At 32.8% G+C, this 27,043-nt stretch overlaps 2 protein-coding genes across 2 annotated transcripts in view; both read left to right on the forward strand.

Annotated features, from left to right (window-relative positions):
• The first annotated feature begins 8,775 nt into the window (after positions 1-8,775).
• LOC128555849 (uncharacterized protein PF3D7_1409500-like) lies at positions 8,776-10,291 on the forward strand. Its single transcript, XM_053539611.1, has 2 exons — positions 8,776-9,081; positions 10,115-10,291. Exons 1-2 carry the CDS (start codon positions 8,776-8,778, stop codon positions 10,289-10,291), a joined length of 483 nt encoding a protein of 160 aa, XP_053395586.1.
• An 8,177-nt stretch (positions 10,292-18,468) lies between these two features.
• The window catches only part of LOC123525372 (inactive tyrosine-protein kinase transmembrane receptor ROR1-like), a 211,851-nt gene continuing 203,276 nt past the window's right edge, over positions 18,469-27,043 (forward strand). Inside the window, exon 1 of the mRNA XM_045304363.2 lies at positions 18,469-19,106. The gene's annotated coding sequence lies outside the window, so the exon portion shown is untranslated. The remainder of the gene's footprint in view (positions 19,107-27,043) is intronic.

Here is a 27,043-nt window from a genome sequence, read left to right on the forward strand (position 1 = left end):
TTTTAACTGTATTATATCTTTAATTTTATGTCACTTATCACTGTTTCCTACCCTTGAATCAATTTCAGTTATGTCTTGACTTTCTGCAATTTACACTTTTCCTGTGTAATTGCTGCCAAGTAACTTTTGTTAAAATCAATGACATGTTGATTTAAAAAGGATAAAATTTCTATCACTTGAAATAATGTATCAGTATTTAAAAATTAAAGTAAGATTTATCAGTCTATTATAGAATTCTAAGTTCTGCCTTCTGTTGTCTCTGAATTATCTGTATGTACTTATCAAAATGCAGAAAATATACTTTTAAAAAATGTTATTGCATGATAACCACAGCTAGTTGTCTGCTTTGAGAGGGACATACTCTAAAGAAAAGGTTTATATGTTAGAATGATATTGTGGTCTGTACTAATATATTCCTGGGCACAACATGGAAACTCCACCAGATATCAGTACAATGTTGAAGCATTAAGAGTTTTGGTGAAACAATTACAACAAAAAATAAGCACATACATAGTTCATCTGTAAATATCAAGAATTTTGATAAAGAGTGATCCTTTAAATATTTGTCTGAAATCAAGGTATATATATTTTGGCATTTTCTGTAGTTAGTAAAACTAGTCATGTGAAAAAGTGTGGGATTGCGCTTAAGCCTCAGAGACCTCTTGTTTTTATGGAACATAGAGAGAGGAAAAAACACATAAATGTAACAACCACTCTCGAAAAGTTTTATGTTTTTTCAAATAGAGAAAGATAAGTGGAATGGTTTGTGCAGAATTTGATTTGTCTAGTGTATGTGCATACTTATTTGTTTTTATGTATATAGCTACTTCAGAGATTCCGCTTCAGATTTTGGCTACAGCATGTTCTTAGCTCTTTCTATAAGATGAGCATCTTTAAATGTCTTTAGTCACTTTAAATTGCTTTAAATTTTGGTTTCAAGTGAATATTTATATTGTTTCAGTGATTTTGATCTTTGAAAAGTAAATCAAAATCTTTAGATTTTTCATAACAATTGAAATTATTGCTTATGTTCTTATGTTATTTTCTTTTCCTCCGTAGAAACCTCCCGTAAGTAGATAGAGCGTTTTATTTTTGTACTCACTCATTTATCAGGACTGATGTCTGTGTCAGAGTCCACATCCACACTGGGCTAAGTTTTGTATGTACCGTATTTTACCTAAGTCTTGGGACAGCATAAAATAATTATGCTTTTCACTGTCCCAAGACTTATTTCCTGAAAAATAATTATTTTGAAAAGTGTCCCAAAAATATTGACACAATAATCGTCATCGGGTAACATCCCCCACCCATCCGTGTTGAAAGTGAAAAAAAACCCTTGACAATTATCGGTAATTATTCTGTTGATAAACAAAGTAATTGGCCTTGTTTTCATCATCAATTAACACCCCCTCTAAGAGCTAAAGAAGTTTTTTGGTATCATGACATTAGAAGCGGAGATCAAAGCGGTATAGTTTCCCCGAGATTTTCATGGCATTACGTCATGTTTTCGCGCCATGTTGCACATCACTGTTTGATCGTACCACCTCGGTTCTTAAGTGCTGAGAAGTAGATCTAATGTTGTAACAATCAATAAAAAAAGCTTCTTTTTAATTTGTTAAAGCGAATGTGCAATATCTCGTATAAACTGACAGGTAAACGTGTCAAACTATAATAGCGGATATCTTACCCCTGTGACCTATTTGCCCTCAAGGAAATTACAAAATGGTTTGAGAAGAATATCTTATTATAAAGTGTCATGTCAAAAAAATACATGTACATGTACAAAGATTCATTCAAAACTTAATAAAAATACGCAACAACATTATTGTTTTTGTTTTTTAACCGCATTTTCTATGTATGTTCACGAGGTCGCATAACAGAAATCTGTGCCAAAAATTGTTTTACTTCGTATTTTTAAATTGCTGCTGCCTTTTCATTATTTAAGATTTTTCTATTCTGTTTTTTTTTGTCCTTTCTGGTCAAAGTCTTTTATGCTCATAGTTTGTATCATTTATTTACATTTAGATAGAAATAAGTATTTAGGATCGCGCTGCTTGAAATTTTGCAAGTAACTTTATGAAAATTCGACCGTTTTCATAGAATTTTGCCAACATTTCTGTCAATACCTTTTTAAAATCATTATAGAATTCAAACTAAATTACTTCTCAATCGGTGTTGAAAATCTGAAGCGATAAAATCAAAAAATGAATGTGTGACGCGCGCTTTTTGTATATTTGTTGATGAACAAAAGTAAAAGAAAAATAATTATTTTTCCACATTTTAGAGGTGTCCCAAGATTTAGGGTGTCCCAAGACTTAGGTAAAATACGGTATCTTGGTTCCTGCTTGTGAGAATGGATTGAAACTTCACACACTTGTAACCTGTGATGATCTGACATGCAGTGCATAGTTTCCATAAATTTACTTTGTAGTTTTACAAAATTTTGCCGCCTTTTCAGCTTAGCAATTTTGGGGTAGGTTTTTATGTAAGATTGTGTCTCAGTATCCACTCATTGGTATGGATTCAATCTTCACACACTTGTTTACTGTGATGATCTGACATACAATGCACATGCCCAAATCTCAGTTTTGCTTTTTCACAAAGTTATGTCTGCGATATTTTTGGTTTTAATCTGTTATCTCATTAAGCATCAAAAGAGGGGAAAGTTTTATGATTCAGAATTGTTGTACTTGGTTATGTCTCAGTTTTCATTGTTTTGATCTTTCATTTTAGTTACAAGGTTTTTGAAGTTGAGCGTTGCTGTCCTCTGACAGCTCTTGTTTTACATATCAATGACTAATATAGCATTGACTTTTTATCTGTTTGCATTTGATAAGAAAAATTTCTACTTTATGGTGGAGTGACAAGGGCAGTACACTCTTGGGCATATTTAAGGGGATATAATAATGTAGAGTTCCAAGTGGCTCCCAGCTGGGATGCTGACTGCACCCTTAGACACAAGTGTTTCTGTCCCAGGAAGTATTAAACTAGAGAGAAATAGTTACAACAAGATTAGATGAGACTGTATTTTGGACAATTCTTTCTTCATGAACTGAGTTATTGGTGTCAAGTGCATACAATCCATATTAATTCAGTCTTAGTAATAATTGGCTCTAGCAGTTTTATTGAGAATGGAAAAATGATAGGAGTTTTCTTGCACTTGATTTTTGACTTTAGGCCATCAAATATTGGTTTCTGATATAAATCAGAATTCTTAGGTTGAAGGAATCAAGGCATTGCCAATATTTCAATGATAATTTGCACAATAGTTTTATATCTCCTTTTGCAACATATCAGTTTCTATTTCAACAACAACTTAAAACATTCAAAATAATAACTGTTGAGGAATATTTCTGGAATTGCAAATGTGTGATGTCAGTGTTTTATTTTGTAATTGGTTTCTGATAAATTTTAGCACAATAGTATCAATAGAATGACATAGGTCCCATAACTCTCAACTTAAAGAAAGTATGCCCTTTTTTAGTGCTCAAGGAGAGCTATTACCCTGTTTCCTGCATCAACAATTTCACTGTTCACAAGTTTGGCCAAAATTAAATGAAACTGGGTCAGAATGTAACCCTAAAATTTTTTTGGATGAGTTTGTTACTGGGTCATCTGGGGTCAAAAACTAGGCCACCAACTCAGTTAATAGGAAAACCTTGTTAATACTAGAGGTCACATTTTCTACCTCATTTTCTTAAAACTTAATCAGTGTTTGTCTCTATGAAATCTGAGTCAGCTTAGAAACTGGACTGCCTGAGGTCTTAAAGTAGGTCACTAGATCAAATCATAGAAAGACCTTGTAAATACTGCAGAGGCCCCATTATTTCTTTTACTTGATAATCATATTTATGTCTCCCCCCACTGGGGAGACATATTATTTTTGCCTTGTCCGTCTGTCCATACGTACGTCCGTCACACTTCATTTCCGATCAATAACTGGAGAACCATTTGACCTAGAACTTTCAAACTTCATAGGGTGGCAGGGTTTATGGAGTAGATGACCCCTATTGTGAACATGGAAAACCATTTCCGATCAATAGCTTGAGAACCACTTGACCCAGAATGTTGAATCTTCATATGATGATTGGACATGCAGAGTAGATTACCCTATTCATTTTGGGATCACTCTGTTAAAGGTCAAGGTCTCAGGGGCCTGAACATGGAAAACCATTTCCGGTCAGTAACTTGACCCAGAATGTTGTTACTTCATAGGATGATTGGACATGCAGAGAAGATGACCCCTATTGATTTTGGGGTCAGTCTGTTAAAGGTCAAGATCGCAGTGGACAGAACATGGAAATCCATTTCCAGTCAATGACTTGAGAACCATTTGACCTAGAACCTTCAAACTTCATAGGGTGATGGGACTTACAGAGTAGATGACCTCTATTGTTTTTGGGTTCACTCCATCAAAGGTCAAGGTCACAGGGGGCTGAACATGGAAAACTCTTTGCAATCAATAACTTGAGAACCACTTGTTTCAGAATGTTGAAACTTAATAGGATGATTGGACATGCAGAGTAGATGACCCCTACTGGGGTCACTCAATCAAAGGTCAAGGCCACAGGGGCCTGAACATGGAAAACCATTTCTAATTCATAACTTGAGAACTACTAGGCCCAGAATGTTGAAAATTATAGGGATGATCGGACATGCCAAGTAGATGATCCGTATTATAGCCAACCATCAGTGTCTCTTTGACTTTGGCTCATGTCCCCTATTGACTTCCTGCCAGTATGACTATGCATTTGGGGAGACATGGGCTTTTCTACAAAAGCATCTTCTAGTTTTTCAGAACATTTGTCTTTATGAAATTTAGGATAAATTTAAAATTGGATTAACTGAGATGAAAAGCTAAGTAACTAGGTCAGATCATAGAAAAACCTTGTTAACACTGCAAAGGCCACACTTTCCATTTGATCTTCATAAAACTTTGCCAGAATGTCTGTCTCCATTTATTCTATGTTAAGATAAAAACTGGTTTATCAAATCTAGGTCACTAGGTCAAATCATAAAGATATCTTGTTAACACTCTAGATGCCACAGTTTCCATTTGATTTTCATAACAAATTTTCAGAATGTTTTTCTCTGTTCAGATCAAGTTTAAAGCTAGATTACCTGAGATCTTAAACTAGGTCATTTTTAACACTCTAGAGGCCACAGTTCCCACATGATCTTCGTAAAACTTTGTGAGAATGTTTGTCTCTATATAATCTAGGCCAAATTAAAAATTGGGGTATCTTACTCCTTAAACTAAGTCACTGGGTCAAATCATAGAAAAATCTTGCAAACATCCTAGAGACAACACTGTGGACTTCATCCTGGTAAAACTGTCAAAATGTTTATCTGTTTGAAATCTAGGTTAAAACTGGTTTACCTGAGGTCAAAATCTAGGTCACTGTGTCAAGTCTTAGAAAAACATTGTTGAATACTCTAGAGACCAAATTTACAGTTTGATCACTCAAGAGGCTACATTTTCTACTTGATCTTCAGAGAACTTTGTAAGAATGTTTTTCTCTATGAAATTTATGTTAGGTTCAAAATTGGATTATCTAGGTCAAAAACTAGATAACTAGATCAAATTGTAGAAAGACATTGTTAACACTCAAAAGGTCACATCTTCTACCTGATCTTCATGAGACTTGGTATGAATGTTTATCTGTTTAAAATCTAGGATAAATTTGTAATTGGGTCACATGGGAAAACTAGATCAAATCATAGAAAAGCTTTGTTAACACTTCAGAGGCCACTGTTTCAGCTCGATGATCATAAATCTTTGTCAGAATGTTTGAAATCTAGGTCAAATTCAAAAGTTGGGTACCTGAGGTCAAAAAGTGTGTTACTGGGTCAACTTGTTGAAAAACTTTTATAATGATCTACCTGATTTACATAAAACTTGGTCTAAATGTTTGTCTCTATGAAATCTAGGCCAAATTATATACTAGGTAATTTGGGGTAAGAACTTGGTCAGGTGAGCAATGCAGGGCCTTCTGGGCCCTCTTGTTGCAGTAAGCCATTTTTATTTGATTTATTTTTCAACAACATACTGTTTGCAATTATCTCAGTAACTATATGTCACTACTAAATAAAGCTTTGCACAGAATTATGGCCCTTGATTTAGCCAAAATATGCATAAATAGCCAGAACTATTGCTTTACATGTAACTCAAAAAGTGTTTGACCTAGGGTCATGAAATCTTAGAGGTTTTTACATAGCATGTGAAGTTGTGCACAATAAATTTTTAGCTCGACTATTCATAGAATAGTGAGCTATTGCACTCGCCCATGCGTCGGCGTCCGCGTCCGCGTCCCAATTTTGGTTAAGGTTTTGTATGTAAGCTGGTATCTCAGTAACCACTTGTGGGAATGGATTGAAACTTCACACACTTATTCACTGTGACAAACTGACTTACATTGCACAGGTTCCATAACTCTATTTTGCTTTTTTACAAAATTATGCCCCTTTTTCGACTTAGAAATTTTTGGTTAAGATTTTGTATGTAAGCTGGTAACTCAGTAACCACTAGTGGGAATGGATTGAAACTTCACACACTTATTCACTGTGATGAACTGATCTACATTGCACAGGTTCCATAACTCTATTTTGCTTTTTTACAAAATTATGCCCCTTTTTCGACTTAGAAATTTTTGGTTAAGGTTTTGTATGTAAGCTTGTATCTCAGTACTTACTAACGGGAATAGATTGAAACTTCACATACTTGTTCACTATCATGATCTGACATGCACTAAGCAAGTCCCATAACTCTACTCTCTTTTTTTTCAAAATTATGCCCCTTTTTCGACTTAGCAGTTTTTGGTTAAATTTTTGTATGTAATCTGATATCTCAGTATCCACTAATTGGAATGGATTGAAACTTCACACACTTGTTCACTGTCATGATCTAACATGCACTGTGAAGGTTCCATAACTCTACTTTGCATTTTTACAAAATTATGCCCCTTTGACTTAGCAGTTTTTTGTTAAGTTTTTGTATGTAAGCTGGTATCTCAGTATCCACAAATTGGAAAGGATTGAAACTTCACACACTTGTTCACTGTCATGATATGACATGCAGTACAGAAGTTCAATACCTCTACTTTGCATTTTACAAAATTATGCCCCTTTTTCAACTTTTGTATTCATTCAATTGACAAGGCTGTTGAATAGTCGAGCGTTGCTGTCCTCCAACAGCTCTTGTTTTTAAAGATATCTCTCTGTCAGACCAGGGTTATGGCCTTCAGTTTGATAGACAAATATACACTAAGGGCTTAAATGTTTGTGCTGCACATATCTAAGTATTTGACCTGGAGTCCATTGTTAAGCATGTGAAGGTTGTGCCTCTTGGATTTTATTTGTGACCTACCTCTCCCTCTTTCCATTATACCCCATCCCTACAGGAATCTTTTAGTTTCTTTTATCTTTTGTTTCTTGATGATGTTTTGTAGTAATCCTGATAAATTGCACTCCAAACCCAAGGTTATATGGACTTGCATTGTTAATAGGTAACCCTAAAGTGACGGGAAGAGGGTCACAGCAGTGTCCTTTAGAAACACATCTAGTATAACATTGAAGTGAACATAGAGAATCATGAAGCAAGATGAAAAAAGTACACATAAAAATACAGGGTAAAATGATGAGACAACATAGAGAAAAATGAAGTAATTGATACAGAGCATTGCAAAATAATAAATATAGCATGAAAGTATGAGAAGAACAAAGAGAACAATGTAATGATAAATGTAGCAACAATGATGAGATGAACATAGAGAACAATGAAGTGATAAATGTAGCAAAAAATGATGAGCTGAACATAGAGAACAATGAAGTGATAAATGTAGCAAAAAATGATGAGATGAACATAGAGAACAATGAAATGATAAAATGTAGCAAAAGATGATGAGATGAACATGGAGAACATTGAAATGATAAATGTAGCAAAAAATGATGAGATGAACAGAGAGAACATTGAAGTGATAAAATGTAGCAAAAAATGATGAGATGAACAGAGAGAACAATGTAATGATAAATGTGGCAAAAAATGATGAGATAGAGAACATTGAAGTGATAAAATGTAGCAAAAATGATGAGATGAACATGGAGAACAATGAAGTGATAAAATGGAGCAAAAAATGATGAGCTGAACATAGAGAACAATGAAATGATAAAATGTCGTAAAAAATGATGAGCTGAACATAGAGAACAATGAAATGATAAAATGTAGCAAAAAATGATGAGATGAACATAGAGAACAATGAAGTGATAAAATGTCGCAAAAAATGATGAGCTGAACATGGAGAACAATGAAGTGATAAAATGTCGCAAAAAATGATGAGCTGAACATAGAGAACAATGAAATGATATAATGTAGCAAAAAATGATGAGATGAACATAGAGAACAATGAAGTGATAAAATGTCGCAAAAAATGATGAGATGAACATAGAGAACAATGAAGTGATAAAATGTCGCAAAAAATGATGAGCTGAACATAGAGAACAATGAAGTGATAAAATGTCGCAAAAAATGATGAGCTGAACATAGAGAACAATGAAATGATAAAATGTAGCAAAAAATGATGAGATGAACATAGAGAACAATGAAGTGATAAATGTAGCAAAAGATAATGAGATGAACATAGAGAACAATGAAGTGATAAATGTAGCAAAAAATGATGAACTGAACATAGAGAACAATGAAGTGATAAAATGGAGCAAAACATGATGAGATGAACATAGAGAACAATGAAGTGATAAAATGGAGCAAAACATGATGAGATGAACATAGAGAACCATGTAATGATAAATGTAGCAAAAAATGATAAGATAAAGAACAACGAAGTGATAAAATGTAGCAAAAGTGATGAGATGAACATAGAGAACAAGGAAGTGGTAAATGTAGCAAAAAATGATGAGCTGAACATAGAGAACAATGAAGTGATAAAATGTCGCAAAAATGATGAGATGAACATAGAGAATAATGAAGTGGTAAATGTAGCAAAAAATGATGAGCTGAACATAGAGAACAATGAAGTGATAAAATGTTGCAAAAATGATGAGATGAACATAGAGAATAATGAAGTGGTAAATGTAGCAAAAAATGATGAGCTGAACATAGAGAACAATGAAGTGATAAAATGTAGCAAAAATGATGAGATGAACATAGAGAACAATGAAGTGGTAAATGTAGCAAAAACTGATGAGCTGAACATAGAGAACAATGAAGTGATAAAATGTAGCAAAAATGATGAGGTGAACATAGAGAACAATGAAGTGGTAAATGTAGCAAAAAATGATGAGATGAACATAGAGAACAATGAAATAAAAAAATGGAGCAAAAGATGATGAGCTGAACATAGAGAACAATGAAGTGATAAAGGTAGCAAAAACTGATGAGATGAACATAGAGAACAATGAAGTGATAAAATGGAGCAAAAAAATGATGAGATGAACATAGAGAACAATGAGGTGATAAATGTAGCAAAAATGATGAGATGAACATAGAGAACAATGAAGTGATAAATGTAGCAAAAACTGATGAGCTGAACATAGAGAACAATGAAGTGATAAAATGTAGCAAAAATGATGAGCTGAACATAGAGAACAATGAAGTGATAAAATGTAGCAAAAATGATGAGATGAACATAGAGAACAATGAAGTGATAAATGTAGCAAAAACTAATGAGCTGAACATAGAGAACAACGGTGTGATAAAATGTAGCAAAAATGATGAGATGAACATAGAGAACAATGAAGTGATAAATGTAGCAAAAACTGATGAGCTGAACATAGAGAACAATGAAGTGATAAAATGTCGCAAAAATGATGAGATGAACATAGAGAACAATGAAGTGAAAAATGTCGCAAAAACGATGAGCTGATCATAGAGAACAATGCAGTGTTAAAATGTTGCAAAAATGATGAGATGAACATAGAGAACAATGAAGTGAAAAATGTAGCAATAAATGATGAGATTAACATAGAGAACAATGAAGTGATAAATGTAGCAAAAAATGATGAGCTGAACATAGAGAACAATGAAGTGTTAAAATGTTGCAAAAATGATGAGATGAACATAGAGAACAATGAAGTGATAAATGTAGCAAAAAATGATGAGATTCACATAGAGAACAATGAAGTGATAAATGTAGCAAAAAATGATGAGATGATCATAGATAGCAATGAAGTGATAAATGTAGCAAAAAATGATGAGATGAACATAGATAACAATGAAGTGAAAAATGAAGCAAAAAATTATGAGCTGAACATAGAGAACAATGAAGTGAAAAAATGAAGCAAAAAATGATGAGCTGAACATAGAGAACAATGAAATGATAAACGTGGCAAAAAGTGATGAGATAGAGAACAATGAAGTGATAAATGTAGCAAAAAATGATGAGATTAATATAGAGAACAATGAACTGATAAATGTAGCAAAAATGATGAGATGAACATAGAGAACAATGAAGTTATAAATGTAGCAAAAAATGATGAGATGAACATAGAGAACAATGTAATGATAAATGTAGCAAATAATGATGAGATGAACATAGATTACAATGAAGTGATAAATGTAGCAAAAAATGATGAGCTGAACATAGAGAACAATGAAATGAAAAAATGGAGCAAACAATGATGAGATGAACATAGAGAACAATGAAATGATAAAATGTCGCAACAATGATGAGATGAACATAGAGAACAATGAAGTGATAAATGTAGCAAAAAATGATGAGCTGAACATAGAGAACAATGAAGTGATAAAATGTTGCAAAAAATGATGAGATGAACATAGAGAACAATGAAGTGAAAAAATGGAGCAAAAAATGATGAGATGAACAGGGAGAACAGTGTAATGATAAATGTGGCAAAAAATGATGAGCTGAACATAGAGAACAATGAAGTGATAAAATGTCGCAAAAAAGATGAGATGAACATAGAGAACAATGAAGTGATAAATGTAGCAAAAAATGATGAGGTGAACATAGAGAACAATGTAATGATAAATGTGGCAAAAAATGATGAGATAGAGAACAATGAAGAGATAAAATGTAGCAAAAATGATGAGATGAACATAGAGAACAATGAAGTGATAAAATGTAGCAAATATGATGAGATGAACATAGAGAACAATGAAGTGATAAAATGTCGCAAAAATGATGAGATGAACATAGAGAAGAATGAAGTGGTAAATGTAGCAAAAAATGATGAGCTGAACATAGAGAACAATGAAGTGATAAATGTAGCAAAAACTGATGAGCTGAACATAGAGAACAATGAAGTGATAAAATGTAGCAAAAATGATGAGGTGAACATAGAGAACAATGAAGTGGTAAATGTAGCAAAAAATGATGAGATGAACATAGAGAACAATGAAATAAAAAAAATGGAGCAAAAGATGATGAGCTGAACATAGAGAACAATGAAGTGATAAAATGTAGCAAAAATGATTAGGTGAACATAGAGAACAATGAAGTGATAAATGTAGCAAAAACTGATGAGATGAACATAGAGAACAATGAAGTGATAAAATGGAGCAAAAAAATGATGAGATGAACATAGAGAACAATGAAGTGATAAATGTAGCAAAAACTGATGAGATGAACATAGAGAACAATGAAGTGATAAATGTAGCAAAAACTGATGAGCCGAACATAGAGAACAATGAAGTGATAAAATGTAGCAAAAATGATGAGCTGAACATAGAGAACAATGAAGTGATAACATGTAGCAAAAACTGATGAGATGAACATAGAGAACAATGAAGTGATAAAATGGAGCAAAAAAATGATGAGATGAACATAGAGAACAATGAAGTGATAAATGTAGCAAAAATGATGAGATGATCATAGAGAACAATGAAGTGATAAATGTAGCAAAAACTGATGAGCTGCACATAGAGAACAATGAAGTGATAAAATGTAGCAAAAATGATGAGCTGAACATAGAGAACAATGAAGTGATAAAATGTAGCAAAAATGATCAGATGAACATAGAGAACAATGAAGTGATAAATGTAGCAAAAACTAATGAGCTGAACATAGAGAACAATGAAGTGATAAAATGTAGCAAAAATGATGAGATGAACATAGAGAACAATGAAGTGATAAATGTAGCAAAAAATGATGAGCTGAACATAGAGAACAATGAAGTGATAAAATGTAGCAAAAATGATGAGATGAACATAGAGAACAATGAAGTGATAAAATGTAGCAAAAAATTATGAGCTGAACAAAGAGAACAATGAAGTGTTAAAATGTCGCAAAAATGATGAGATGAACATGGAGAACAATGAAGTGATAAATGTAGCAAAAAATGATGAGCTGAACATAGAGAACAATGAAGTGTTAAAATGTAGCAAAAATGATGAGATGAACATAGAGAACAATGAAGTGATAAATGTAGCAAAAAATGATGAGATTAACATATAGAACAATGAAGTGATAAATGTAGCAAAAAATGATGAGCTGAACATAGAGAACAATGAAGTGTTAAAATGTTGCAAAAATGATGAGATGAACATAGAGAACAATGAAGTGATAAATGTAGCAAAAAATGATGAGATTAACATAGAGAACAATGAAGTGATAAATGTAGCAAAAAATGATGAGATGAACATAGATAACAATGAAGTGATAAATGTAGCAAAAAATGATGAGATGAACATAGAGAACAATGAAGTGATAAAATGTCGCAACAATGATGAGATGAACATAGAGAACAATGAAGTGAAAAATGTAGCAAAAAATGATGAGCTGAAGATAGAGAACAATGAAGTGAAAAAATGGAGCAAAAATGATGAGATGAACATAGAGAACAATGAAATGATAAATGTGGCAAAAAGTGATGAGATAGAGAACAATGAAGTGATAAATGTAGCAAAAATTGATGAGATTAATATAGAGAACAATGAACTGATAAATGTAGCAAAAATGATGAGATGAACATAGAGAACAATGAAGTGATAGATGTAACAAAAATGATGAGATGAACATAGAGAACAATGAAGTGATAAATGTAACAAAAAATGATGAGATGAACATAGAGAACAATGTAATGATAAATGTAGCAAATAATGATGAGATGAACATAGAGAACATTGAAGTGATAAATGTAGCAAAAAATGATTAGCTGAACATAGAGAACAATGAAGTGAAACAATGGAGCAAAAAATGATGAGATTAACATAGAGAACATTGAAATGATAAAATGTAGCAACAATGATGAGATGGACATAGAGAACAATGAAGTGATAAATGTAGCAAAAATGATGAGATGAACATAGAGAACAATGAAGTGATAAAATGTCGCAACAATGATGAGATGAACATAGAGAACAATGAAGTGATAAATGTAGCAAAAAAGATGAGCTGAACATAGAGAACAATGAAGTGATAAAATGTCGCAAAAAATGATGAGATGAACATAGAGAACAATGAAGTGAAAAAATGGAGCAAAAAATGATGAGATGAACATGGAGAACAATGTAATGATAAATGTGGCAAAAAATGATGAGCTGAACATAGAGAACAATGAAGTGATAAAATGGAGCAAAAAAGATGAGATGAACATAGAGAACAATGAAGTGATAAAATGTCGCAAAATGATGAGATGAACATAGAGAACAATGAAGTGATAAATGTAGCAAAAAATGATGAGGTGAACATAGAGAACAATGTAATGATAAATGTGGCAAAAAAAGATGAGATACAGAACAATGAAGTGATAAAATGTAGCAAAAATGATGAGATGAACATAGAGAACAATGAAGTGATAAAATGTAGCAAATATGATGAGATGAACATAGAGAACAATGTAATGATAAATGTGGCAAAAAATGATGAGATGAACATAGAGAACAATGAAGTGATAAAATGTAGCAAAATATGATGAGCTGAACATAGAGAACAATGAAGTGATAAAATGTAGCAAAAATGATGAGATGAACATAGAGAACAATGTAGTGATAAATGTAGCAAAAAATGATGAGATGAACGTAGAGAACAATGAAGTGATAAAATGTCGCAACAATGATGAGATGAACATAGAGAACAATGAAGTGATAAATGTGGCATAAAATGATGAGATGAACATAGAGAACAATGAAGTGATAAATGTAGCAAAAATTGAAATGAACATAGAGAACAATGTAGTGATAAATGTTGCAAAAAATGATGAGATGAACATAGAGAACAATGTAGTGATAAATGTTGCAAAAGATGATGAGATGAACATAGAGAACAATGAAGTGATAAAATGGAGCAAAACATGATGAGATGAACATAGAGAACAATGTAGTGATAAATGTTGCAAAATAGGATTAGATGAACATAGAGAACAATGAAGTGATAAATGTAGCAAAATGATGAGATGAACATAGAGAACAATGTAGTGATAAATGTGGCAAAAGAGGATGAGATGAACATAGAGAACAATGAAGTGATAAATGTGGCAAAAAATGATGAGCTAAACATAGAGAACAATGAAGTGATAAAATGTAGCAAAAATGATGAGATGAGCATAGAGAACAATGAAGTGATAAAATGTAGCAAAAAATGATGAGATGAACATAGAGAACAATGAAGTGATAAATGTAGCAAAAGATGATGAGCAGAACATAGAGAATAATGAAGTGATAAATGAAGAAAAAAATGATGAGCTGAACATAGAGAACAATGAAGTGATAAATGTAGCAAAAAATGATGAGATGAACATAGAGAACAATGAAGTGATAAATGTTGCAAAAGATGATGAGATGAACATAGAGAACAATGAAGTGATAAATGTAGCAAAAAATGATGAGATGAACATAGAGAACAATGAAGTGATAAATGTAGCAAAAATGATGAGATGAACATAGAGAACAATGAAGTGATAAATGTAGCAAAAAATGATGAGATGAACATAGAGAACATTGAAGTGATAAAAGTAGCAAAAACTGATGAGCTGAACATAGAGAACAATGAAATGAAAAAATGGAGCAAAAGATGATGAGCTGAACATAGAGAACTATGAAGTCTTGACAGACGTAGGGCTTTGATATACATGGTAACCACTACAGTTATAGAGTAAATGATGAGATTAACAAAAGAGTAACAGAGGAGGTTAAGGGTTAAATACAGATAAATACTGATGAGATTACAAAGTATAATTTTGAATAACTGATTTGGTGAAGAAAATGATAAAATGATAAATGTAGAGAATGATGAATTAACACTAGTGACATATCCCTAGAGATTAGCATAGCTAAATGAGTTTGATTGTAGAAATGCTAAATAAGAAATACCTTATGCATGCAATATTTTGCAGAAAGTATACTTTTATTAAGCTTATTATAATGCAACATGGAGCAGAAGTGGTGTTTAAGTATGAAACTGTCTGACCTGCAGACATTGTGAATTAACAATCTCAGATTTTATCTTTGATTTCAACTTCACCTGGCACCTGAAAACCCAGCTGGGATAAGGATTGTTCCTATCAAAGAAAATTAGAAAAGTCTTGACACAAAACTGTAAAATATTTTTTTAAGAAAAAGAATCAGAAATTGCTAGACAAATTGAGTGTTATAGATTGAGAAAATGTTGAATGAATACCTTTTGTCCTCTCACAGGGAAATCATGTAGGGTTTTACAAAAACTTCTTGTTTAATTTTTGTTGTTTGGTTATAATTGCGCATACAATTACTTATACAGTATTAGTTGTTGCATTTCTATTTTCAAAAATGATAAACTCGTGTCATAAAATGTCTTTGTAATATGGCTGGATATATTACATACCAACTCACCTAAGAGTTAAGGAGACATGTGCTTTTACTGAAAACAATATTGATTTCTGTCCACAAATACATCAGGGGATGCATGAAGCAGAATAAAAGAAAGTTAGAAATTGGTGCAAAATAATACAGTTATTGCTGAAGTTGTTTAGCTTTCAATATTAAAGATTGTAAAAGAACCCATTTGTGACACTTCAGAACATTAGCACAATATAGGGCTGTCCGCGCTAATTGTTAACAGATATTACCCAGATTTTCATTTCAATATCTCTATTGATTTGGTGACATTTTGTGGTAATGATTAAGTTTTTCAAAGAAAAAAAAAACAGGCACATGTCTCATTTCCATATTTGGATATAAGGTTTCATAGTTAACACTTTCATGCCTCATTAGCTGTTTGTTAGATCCGAGCCAAAGATTGTTGACCTTTCTGACAGATTGTGCTTTTTTATTTCCCTCATTTGCATAAAATTTCTGTTCAACTCCTAGGCGGAATGCCATCCCCTACCTGCTTTTAGCTCTGTCTGCTGCTTTTCTTTGACTGCTGGCTGAAAGACTTAATTTTCAGGATAAAACTGTGGGGGTTTTTATGGTGCAGAATAAAAAAAAAAATGATGATGGAGGTGAAAATGTCAACCCAGATGCAGCTGGTACATATTGGGATGTTTCTGGTTCATTACAAAAGACTTGTAATACTCCTGCAAAATCCTGTAAAACTGTTAGATTAACTTAGTAAAGATCATGACCAAAAATGTATATATTACACTAGTCTAGCTATAAAAAAATCAATGTACAGTAACTTTTTACAATTTAGTTGATGGCACGCAATTCAGCTAAAATTTCATTATCATGCATGTATTAAACTGATGCTTGTATTAACTGTTAACCACTTTCTTTGTTATACAGGGAAGTCATGACATTATTTGGTTAAAAAGTCTAAACTATATATTGCACATGCATTTAAACAAAAAGGGCCTGATCATGTTTATTCCTTAAATGCTTTGTACTACATTGACTTTTTAAAGACGTAACCGGAAATTAGTTGTAGCGTAGAGAATTTTCGAAAATTTTGCTTGTATGTTCTTTAAGATATAATAAAATAAAAAAAAACCTTCATAAGTATCGGTTGCCATGCTAACTATTGTACTTTGACTATTTTTAGAACATTACTATTTGTCATTTAATTAAAAATGGGCGAAAAAATAGAAGTTAATTACCAAAAATCATAAAACTATGTATCATACTTTAAAATAAAAAAGCCAGATAATAATATTCCAAGATATTTGATAATACCTGTATGTTATTTACTAAAATTTTATTTCAGCTGCACATGTTCTGTTTGTAAAATCTGGAATAACCATAACTGTATCAGTTATTCCAGATAAAATTTAAATGTTTTTAAAAATAAAAATAATCCCAGCGTGGAGAAATGTACATTTTTTCTTGTATAATTATATACCTCAACATTAGAAAATGTTAAAAAAGTGATAGGCCACCTTGCTCGTTTCCAAGTTATATAACATTTAATTACTTCCCTTTTATACTTTTGAACTTTTAATATTTCCGTACACATTATGTTAATGAGGGGATTTTTTACTCTTGAAAACACTTTCAATCTTCCCATCTCATATTGTCTCAGTGAAACATTGATTTAAACCATCAAAACCATTGCAAGTTATGAATTATTTCAAATGCCGGAGACAATGTCCGTTGCTTTCAATTGTTTCACCATTTCATCTGATAAAACATTATCACTTATTAAGCAACTCATATCTAGCACATTTCAATCAAATTGTTTAATATATCTATAAATATTTATTGATAAAGTGTTCGATTCACTGTATGTCTGCTAAATTATCCGCATTTATTATTTAACAAGTGTTTGTAACATGAAAGTGAATGCGCAAAAATGCTTACCTCTCCTGGAAATGATATGTACAAATTGTTTCATGATGCTCCCTTTTGACAAAAGATTGGTGAAAGTATGGCAAATGTTTCATTTTATGCCCCAAAACGGGCATAATTGTAGTAGTCTTGATTATTTTTTGTCTCGATTATAATTTCTAAAGGATTCAGGGGATTCTGATGAAACTTTACATGAGTGCTTGGTGTTTCAAGCGCAGGATTCAGTACTGTACCATCAAGGTCACACGAAAGGTACCTAGCTAACCCCAAAGGCGGTTAAGGGCATTCCATCTTGGGAACATTAATTCTTACTTAAAATTGTCATCTCAACTGCATTGTAAATGATTGAAGGTATAAGAGGAATATATTTATGATCTTGTAGAAAGTGCCCGGAAATAGTATTTGGATTTTCATCCTCCAATGAACCAAATGTATTCCTTTGACCATAGATGCATCAGTGTAACCTTAAATCCTATGCAAACAAATTATCTCAAATATATTGGTTAATTGCCTTTATGGCTGCCAATAAATTAATTGTATAAAGGTACATGAAAGCTAATCTTATATTTCTTGGACTAGATTTCTTGCAAAATATATGAATGCGCTCAGGAAGACATCAATGAAAATTTCTCTGTAATTTACTGTTTCAAATCATGATATAATTTTCAGTTTAATTTTCTTTATAGATTTTTCTGTCATAACTCCATCATATTTTCTCTGGTAGCAGAATTAGGATTTGCTCACACATACAATGAATCTCTGGTTTTTCCCCCAGCTGGTGTGAGAGTGCTCTATTGGCAGACAGGCATCATTTCAGTAGCACATGTTCATTAGTTTGAGTTAACTCCTTGGAGAAGCACCCTGTCTAGTTTCTCATGAGTGTTTTAATTAGCTTAATTGATTTGGATAAAGCTAACAAATCATAACTTGTTTCTTGTTAGAGTTCAGGTAACATTGCTTGAGAGATTGGAGAAATTGAGTTGTTACTGATGTAACGGAGAAGGCGCAAATTGAGTAAAGGGAAAGTTTGGGAGAATAACACATTTTTCCCCACTGTGGATATTGAAATTCGTATTGTGTTGTTTGTTTATGAATATTCTATGGAGAGAACTTGTGCTAAATTGCATAATCCAAGAAGGGAGATTATAAATTTCTTTCTTGACAAAAATATTAATATTTCGTGTATTTGAAAATATACCAGTAATACCTTGTGGGCAGTTTAGCAAAGTTTCTAGTTGTAAGGTACATTACATTGCTGCAAAAATTGAACTTTAATTATTATCGTAATAAATGAAATTTCACTGAATTTAAATGGATTGACAGTCATCTTGCTTCTAACTGTGATAACATAGTAACAGTGTTGTTGATTCGGAAATTAATTGGATAAAAGAACAGTTTCATATTGATTTTCGGAGCTATAAAAACCATTCAGGTGGGTCCGTTTTTTTATTGCAGAATGATGATTTTTATTGAATATTATTTTTTTTCTTTGTTTCCATAGATGGCTCTATTATTTCTGATGCTGTAAATCATCAGTAATTGGTGTTGTATGATGTGAGGCAGTATGAATTATATTGAGTCACACATACATGTACTAAATTGATTTAAAACATGATTACAGTATAATATAAATGGGTATTTCTACAACATTAGGTAATTTTGGTGCAAATAGAAATTATAAATTCAAGGTTGATATTGTCAATAAATGTTTTCTGAGAATACTATTATCAAGTTTGCAAAGTGTGAATGGTCAGTGGAAATGTTGTTATGGTTTTATTTAGTTGACTTATATACTCATTTTAATTTTTATTCACATATCTTTCAAAGTATTATATTTGATCAGAAATTACAGTTAGAAATTGATAGTGAGTACAAAAGAGCAATATTATAGTTTACATTTTCATATATTTTTTATATACTATCTTGGACATATTGTGTATGAGTAAGAGTACTGGAAATAGTAATAATATGTAATATAACAGTTAATAAACACTTTCTAACAACACTTGGCAGCTGCAAGGTTGTTTTTATTTTGCTGATCATTGAAGGATGTATTATAGCAAAAGTATGCTTTAGATACCATGTGTTTATAATGACTGTTGCAAAGATAACTTTCATTTTCCCATAAAGCTAGATTGACATGGGCCCACATACGTTTTGTGTATTAATGCATCATTTACTTAAAAAATATGTAAATGGTTTTGAGTTGAGGAATCCTTTGTTTAAAGAAAAACATTTGCCACCAGCATTAGCAGATAAGAGCAAGCCATGAGTTTTCATACCAGGAATTTAGTTCAGTGGCCTGTACACAGCTACAACAGTGTTTCCACTTAAAAATCTGCATATGTATTTACTGTTAAAATTAAGGAGTATTGTAGATTTCACTATGTAACATGTGTTAATGTTGAAAACCCCTTTTATGCAGTATTCATGTTGAAAGTCTATCATGTACCATTTGTGTACACAGCATTTGTGTTGAAAATCCCTATATATAAATGCAGCATTCATAGTTGGAAGTCTCAATTACCCAGCATTCATGTTGAAAATCCCTATATATAAATGCAGCATTCATAGTTGGAAGTCTCTATTACCCAGCATTCATGTTGAAAATCCCTATATATAAATGCAGCATTCATAGTTGGAAGTCTCAATTACCCAGCATTCATGTTGAAAATCCCTATATATAAATGCAGCATTCATAGTTGGAAGTCTCTATTACCCAGCATTCATGTTGAAAATCCCTATATATAAATGCAGCATTCATAGTTGGAAGTCTCTATTACCCAGCATTCATGTTGAAAATCCCTATATATAAATGCAGCATTCATAGTTGGAAGTCTCTATTACCCAGCATTCATGTTGAAAATCCCTATATATAAATGCAGCATTCATAGTTGGAAGTCTCTATTACCCAGCATTCATGTTGAAAATCCCTATATATAAATGCAGCATTCATAGTTGGAAGTCTCTATTACCCAGCATTCATGTTGAAAATCCCTATATATAAATGCAGCATTCATAGTTGGAAGTCTCTATTACCCAGCATTCATGTTGAAAATCCCTATATATAAATGCAGCATTCATAGTTGGAAGTCTCAATTACCCAGCATTCATGTTGAAAATCCCTATATATAAATGCAGCATTCATAGTTGGAAGTCTCTGTTACCCAGCATTCATGTTGAAAATCCCTATATATAAATGCAGCATTCATAGTTGGAAGTCTCTATTACCCAGCATTCATATTGAAAATCCCTGTTATGTATTATTCATGTGGAAAGTCCTCAGTAATGCAGCATTTGAGTTGGAAGTCTCTATCACACAGCATTCATGTTGAAAATCCCTATAACATACCATTCATGACAAAATATCCTTTAGTAAGAGGATTTTAAAATTGTTAAAAAAAAAAAAGAAATATTGTGTTGGTAAATATTTATGATTTTAAGCTTTTGCACTTTATCAGAAAGTATGTTTAAGTTCTTTTTAAATGGCACCATTTTTTTTTTGTGATATCAAGAAATGTGCTCTTAGTCAATTATTTAATAAGTGTTAAATCATCAGCAAGGTCTTTGAATATGGGTGTTTCTGCTTCCATAAGATGATAACGTTCGGAGAAAAAAACAGACTAGTGTTCCATACTAAGTTGCTAATTTTTCCTTTCCTCTTGTCAGAAACATGTAGTCACGGACAACATAAAAAAAAGTTATAATCGAAAAATGTTGACACAGAATCTGCCCTAGTATACCTGTTTCCTGCAATTCAAAAGATAGAAATTAAATATGTCAAAGATTACATGAAACTTAACCGGACAGAGCTATCAGGGCTATCTGCTGTGGCTCCTGGAGCATGTTGGGAGGGTGATAAGATTTCAAAGTTTCTGCCGATAGTAATGATAAGGCACCCTATGAAGGGGTCACGTATAGGGTCATATCTCTATCTTGTTAATAGGCCTTGAAGCTTATTTTCCAGTAGCTCATTCTATGCATAAAATATAGAAAGAGGGCATGACAGAGATGCAGAGGGATGCTTATGAAATGTGACAGTTATATCGGGGTTCATGACTCCTGATAGGGAGGTCCTGGTTGTTTGGGTATCCCATGTCTGTTTTATTTACAGTAGCTTTCACTTTTTATCTCAGCCACACGTTCTTAAATGCATGGAGGCCAAAGGAAATATGGTAAGGCCTTATAAAACAAGACTATCACATTCTAATTGCATTGGGGTAATAAGAAATACATGGTAAGGTATTGCGATAAAAGTCTAGATACCAAGAGTCTGAACAAGGCATGTAACTATTGAAATTGTGGGAACAATTTACAATGATTAGTCCCTGAATTCATGATACTTTTAAGTCCTTCTTCAAAGACAAAAGGTCTAGTTTGCATGTATATTTAGAAAAAAATATTTCATTGTAATGTGTTTAGGAGTTATTCTTACGTAAAGTTGATACAAGGACCAGAAGAATGTAAAGACCAGAATGTTGTGAAATTGTATTTGCAGTTTTTCTTCTGAAAGACTGTGAGTCTAAAAGACTGTGAGTCTATTCAAAATGATGACAGTATATTAAATACTGGACTAGTATACTGAGATTATTTGTTATGCAAAACTGCCATATAACAATAGCCATATGATTACTATTTTAGTCACAAGTAATGTTGATCCGGTACATTCAGTATTATTGAACATCATTAGACAAACAATTTATAATTATTGTCTTTTTTGCAGTTATGATGTTGGATTGTGTAATATACACCCGTCCTTTTCTTTTTAACGTTTTTTCCTCACATTTACACAGTACAATAAAAGCAACAAGAATATGTTATAAAAGTCACTTAAAACAAATCATGTATATATAATTAATCTACTGCCAGTTAAAAATGTGAATTATTAATACAAATATATAGCTTAGACTGAATATGATACTTTACTTTAGAAATAAATTTTTTGATGTGTATTTTTTTTTGGGAATCTTAAATAGTACGAAATTACTCTCAAATTTGGTGCATTGCTTATTAAGAGATGTTCAAAATAAGGACTTCCAAAAGGCAGTTACTACAGATTCAGATCTTGAAAACCAGATCATTCTGCTAGATGTGTACTGGTCAGGAACCCAGGCAATCCTTGCGTGTATCAGTGCTATACACTGGGCACGTTAAAGAACCAGGCTGTCTATTCACAACGAGCTAGGCTAAGTTAACCGGACAAGCCTGTATCTGATATCTGATCTCTCTGTCATGGGGGCTTTGTCTCACTCTGTCCCTCTGGTCAGATCGCTCTGTGTCTGTACTAGTAGAGGATGAATTATGCGCCCTGTGTGGCTGCATTTGAACTATGTAAAGTGCCTTTGAATGTGAAATTGATCATGAAAAGGGCGCTATATAAATCAGGTATAATAATAATAATAATACAGATCTGGTACCTGTATATGATTTTGGTTGAAGACTGGATACTTGGTGCTTTACATCTTCATATTTTGTGTTTGGTACATAATTATGTTAGATTTCTAGCAAGTTCATTTGCATAAATTGACCAAATTTATCACTGCCCAGTAACACAATGACAGCTGAAACACCATACCATACAGTAACTACTGAGACAGTGGCAGTACTCCTTACAGTAGAAGAATAGTTCTGCAGACATTACAACATCCAGACAGGTCACAGACCTGAAGCCTGTAAAGCAATCAACTTTACCATTTCTTATCAATGCCATAGTATACTATCTGCTGTACAAATAACATAAATACACCAAAATTATTACTTCAGACTGAAGTACAGCCAATATCCATTACCCTGAAAACATTTCTCATGTAATGACAGTAATTTTGCAATAACTTCAACAGAACCAAAGACCAGCCAAATTTATAACAATTTCTCAGGGAATTGCTGTTAGCTAGAGGCTGAACATGACTTAATTTGTTATGTTCTGTTTGTTACTGCTTTTTTCAAGTTACTATCATTGTAAATGGCTTCTAACTTAGGGAGAAAAAATATGGATGCTATTTATTTGATAAAGATACATAATTACAAGATAGCAGAATGAAGATGATTCTCAGTGGTATGATAGTTCAGATTTCTAGTTATGCCTTTGAAGTCACAGTGCAGTTTAACCTGCTAGAAGAGCTCAAACGCTTGTTGCTGTCTTATTTACCTCAAATCCGAACGGACGTATTATGTTATACACCCGGTGTCCATCTGTCCATCCGTCCATCTGTCCATTAGCATTTTCGTGTCAACTCTATAACCCCTTGAAGGATTTCAAAGAAACTTGACACAAATGTTCACCTCACTGAGTCTACGTGCAGAGCGCATGTTTTGGATGTCTTGCTTCAAGGCCAAGGTCACACTTAGGGGTCAAAGGTCATATCAGTTTGTTTCGTGTCTGCTCTGTAACTAGTGAACTGCTTGAAAGATTTCAAAGAAACTTGGCATAAATGTTCACCACACTGAGACGACGTGCAGAGCGCATGTTTTGGATGACTTGCTTCAAGGTCATGGTCACACTTAGGGGTGAAAGGTCATATATGACTTTGCTTTGTGTATATTGCTCTAGATTGCAGTGCTCTTGTTTTTATATGGCAGATCCCTTTATTGTTCACTTACTTTAAATATTTTTAATTACTTCCCTTTTATGTTACTATAAATAGCTTATTTTGAAACTTTTTTATATTGGGCGTAGGGAAGAACCGAGACCACTTTTCTGGGGTACAACATGGATGGTACCTCCAATTTTGAGGTGTATTTTGACATACCTTTACCTGGTAAGGATTTTTTGTGGGATTTCTTCCCTTTGTTCCTGTCCTTTGGGCTTCAACAGACAAGTTCTTTAAATTTTACTCCCATCCCCCGATGTAACCCTTCAGACGTATATTGCCCTGCTTGGCGGAGCTCTTGTTTGTTGTTTTCATCTGTATAGGTCAGTTCTCCTTTAATCTACTGACCCCAAAAGGCAGTCACAATGCTTAATTATATGTGTCAGCTGCTTACATCTTACTAGATGGAAAACATACATTGTCCGCAATAGTTTTACTACAGCAATTCAATGAGTTTGCCTTTTCAGACTTTAATATGAAAAATGGATCTTTTAATATTGTGGGAATGAAAAAAAAAACTGAACTGCAAAAAGGATATGAATTACACTTTAATTAATTTCCTTTTATATATGTAATACATCTTGGGATTAATACAAAAAGGTACCTTAACCCTGGGAGTCATGTTTGTGTTTAAGTATGCATGAATGCCCTTGGCTATTTCATACCTTAAAGGAAAGTACTAAACTGGGATTCAAAAGTATTTCCATCTACGAGGAAAACACTGTTTCTAATACAAATACTGTACAGTCATTCTACGTACATATATTACTGTAGCACGTGGAGTACTCTTAATTCAGCAAATCCACTTCATAAACCTTCTGTTAAATATAATACATTTATTACTTGCTGCAAATTACATTTTCTTTTTGCCAGCAAAAATAATAAGGTGTTTATGAGGCTGCATTTATTAACAGATAATTTCACAAGTGTAACTCTGTTCCTTAGAATCACCGAGAAGGGCAGTGCTAGAGAAAAGTAATGCAAAACTTACTTCTTAAAAGTCTGACTTTGTACATTAAAGCAAAAAACTATTTAAGTCAATAATTGAGGGATAAGTTCATGTCTAACACTGGTATGGTTTATCAATTTTTATTATAGACTTGTTCCACTGTACACGGATGAAGCATTTGATAAAAATTCATGTAAGTTGGTCAAAATGGAGCTGAGGCCATAATAGTACTTGAATATTTTTTTGTGTTTTTTTTTTTTTTTTTTTTTTTTTTTTTTGCAGCAACAGTAACTCAATAAGCTATCATCTTTCTTTAAATTAATACCTAAATTAAGTTTATTGATTTTTGTGTAAATACAAAAATTGATTATAACATGAATAAATAACCTGGATAAGTAGTGTTGGAACTCATTGTGCTACTCAGGTAACTAGCTAGGGAAAATTAATTCATGAGACTCATTGTGACTGTATTTCCCAGGCAATGCTGTGACTGTATTTCCCAGGCAATGCTTTGACTGTATTTCCCAGGCAATGCATTGATTTTAGCTGGAAGGATGGGATAAGCTGTTTGTTTTGGTGTATGTATATAGTTGTTTGGTGTAATATTTTTTTATGAAGTTAACATATGTTTTATGAACATAGAAGCAGGTCAGTTTAGTTTATCACCTTGCAAAGCCAATACAATACAGATGTTTGGTCTTAGTTATAGGGCAAATTTATAAACACACATAGGAACTATTTTCTGGAACTAAAAGCAGGAATTTGGAAATGTATCATAATCAGAGTTATAAAAAGATAATGTTGAAACAAAATTATGATTGGAATGTAGATATGTGAATTAAAATCTGCTTGAAATAGACTGAAAATGTTTGAGAAATTAGTTTCTCAGGAAAATCATAAAATAAAATTGGACATTGTATTTAAGTGTTTAATGCCATTTTACACACCCAGTTTTAAAAACAGGATGTTTTATGTAATATCACTTTATTTATTATCTTTTTGTTTGTAGATTTTAAGACAGAAAATATGATAGCCAGGATTTTTAAACTTTACTGAATACTACAATGCTTCTGGTTCAGTGGCTTATAGGGCAAGGTCACAGCCACCCAAGTTAACTACCCTAAGCCAAAAAGTATATTTGGTACAGCTTACTAGTGGAAACTCCAACACTCAGATGATATCTATGCACAGTAGGATGAGAATTACAGGGGGGCCTCCGTGGCCAAGTGGTTAAGGTCGCTGACTTCAAATCACTTGCCCCTCATCGATGTCGGTTTGAGCCTCACTCGGGGCATTGAATTTCATGCGAGGAAACCATCCAGCTGGCTTGCGGAAGGTCGGTGGTTCTATCCAGGTGCCCGCTCGTGATGAAATAATGCACAGAGGGGCAGCAGGGGTCTTCTTTAACCATCAAAGCTGGAAAGTCGCCATATGACCTATAATTGTGTCGGTGCGACATTAAACCTAACAAAATAAAATAAATCATGAGAATTACAGGACGTTTCTTATTGATAGTCAATAGTTCTGGCTGGTCATTTTACAATATATTAAATGGTACATGTTTCTTGTATATATTCTTTGCCAGAAGTTTAGTCTTCCAGTTTTACTGAATGAGAAAGTTTAAATATCTTATAAAATTATCAAAGTTAATTTCCTAGACATGCAAACTTTGGCACAGCGTAAGTTTCTGAGCACAAAGATTCAAAATAAGAGAAATTCCAAGATATGGAGAGGTGATTGTATAACTATTGTACCTGCATGAGGATAAAGTGGTAGGGCATTTATACAATCAACTCAGTGAATGAAAAGTATTGATATACCTTTTGTTCT

The sequence above is a fragment of the Mercenaria mercenaria genome, chromosome 3 (assembly GCF_021730395.1).
Source record: "Mercenaria mercenaria strain notata chromosome 3, MADL_Memer_1, whole genome shotgun sequence".
Lineage (NCBI taxonomy): Eukaryota > Metazoa > Mollusca > Bivalvia > Venerida > Veneridae > Mercenaria > Mercenaria mercenaria.

Bases quoted from the DNA above. Each gene is read 5' to 3' on its own strand.
- LOC128555849 (XM_053539611.1), top strand. From the start codon at position 8,776: ATGAACATAGAGAACCATGTAATGATAAATGTAGCAAAAAATGATAAG. The intron at 9,082-10,114 runs GTAAATGTAGCA...AAAAATGATGAG, and splicing joins ACATAGAGAATAATGAAGTG to ATTCACATAGAGAACAATGA.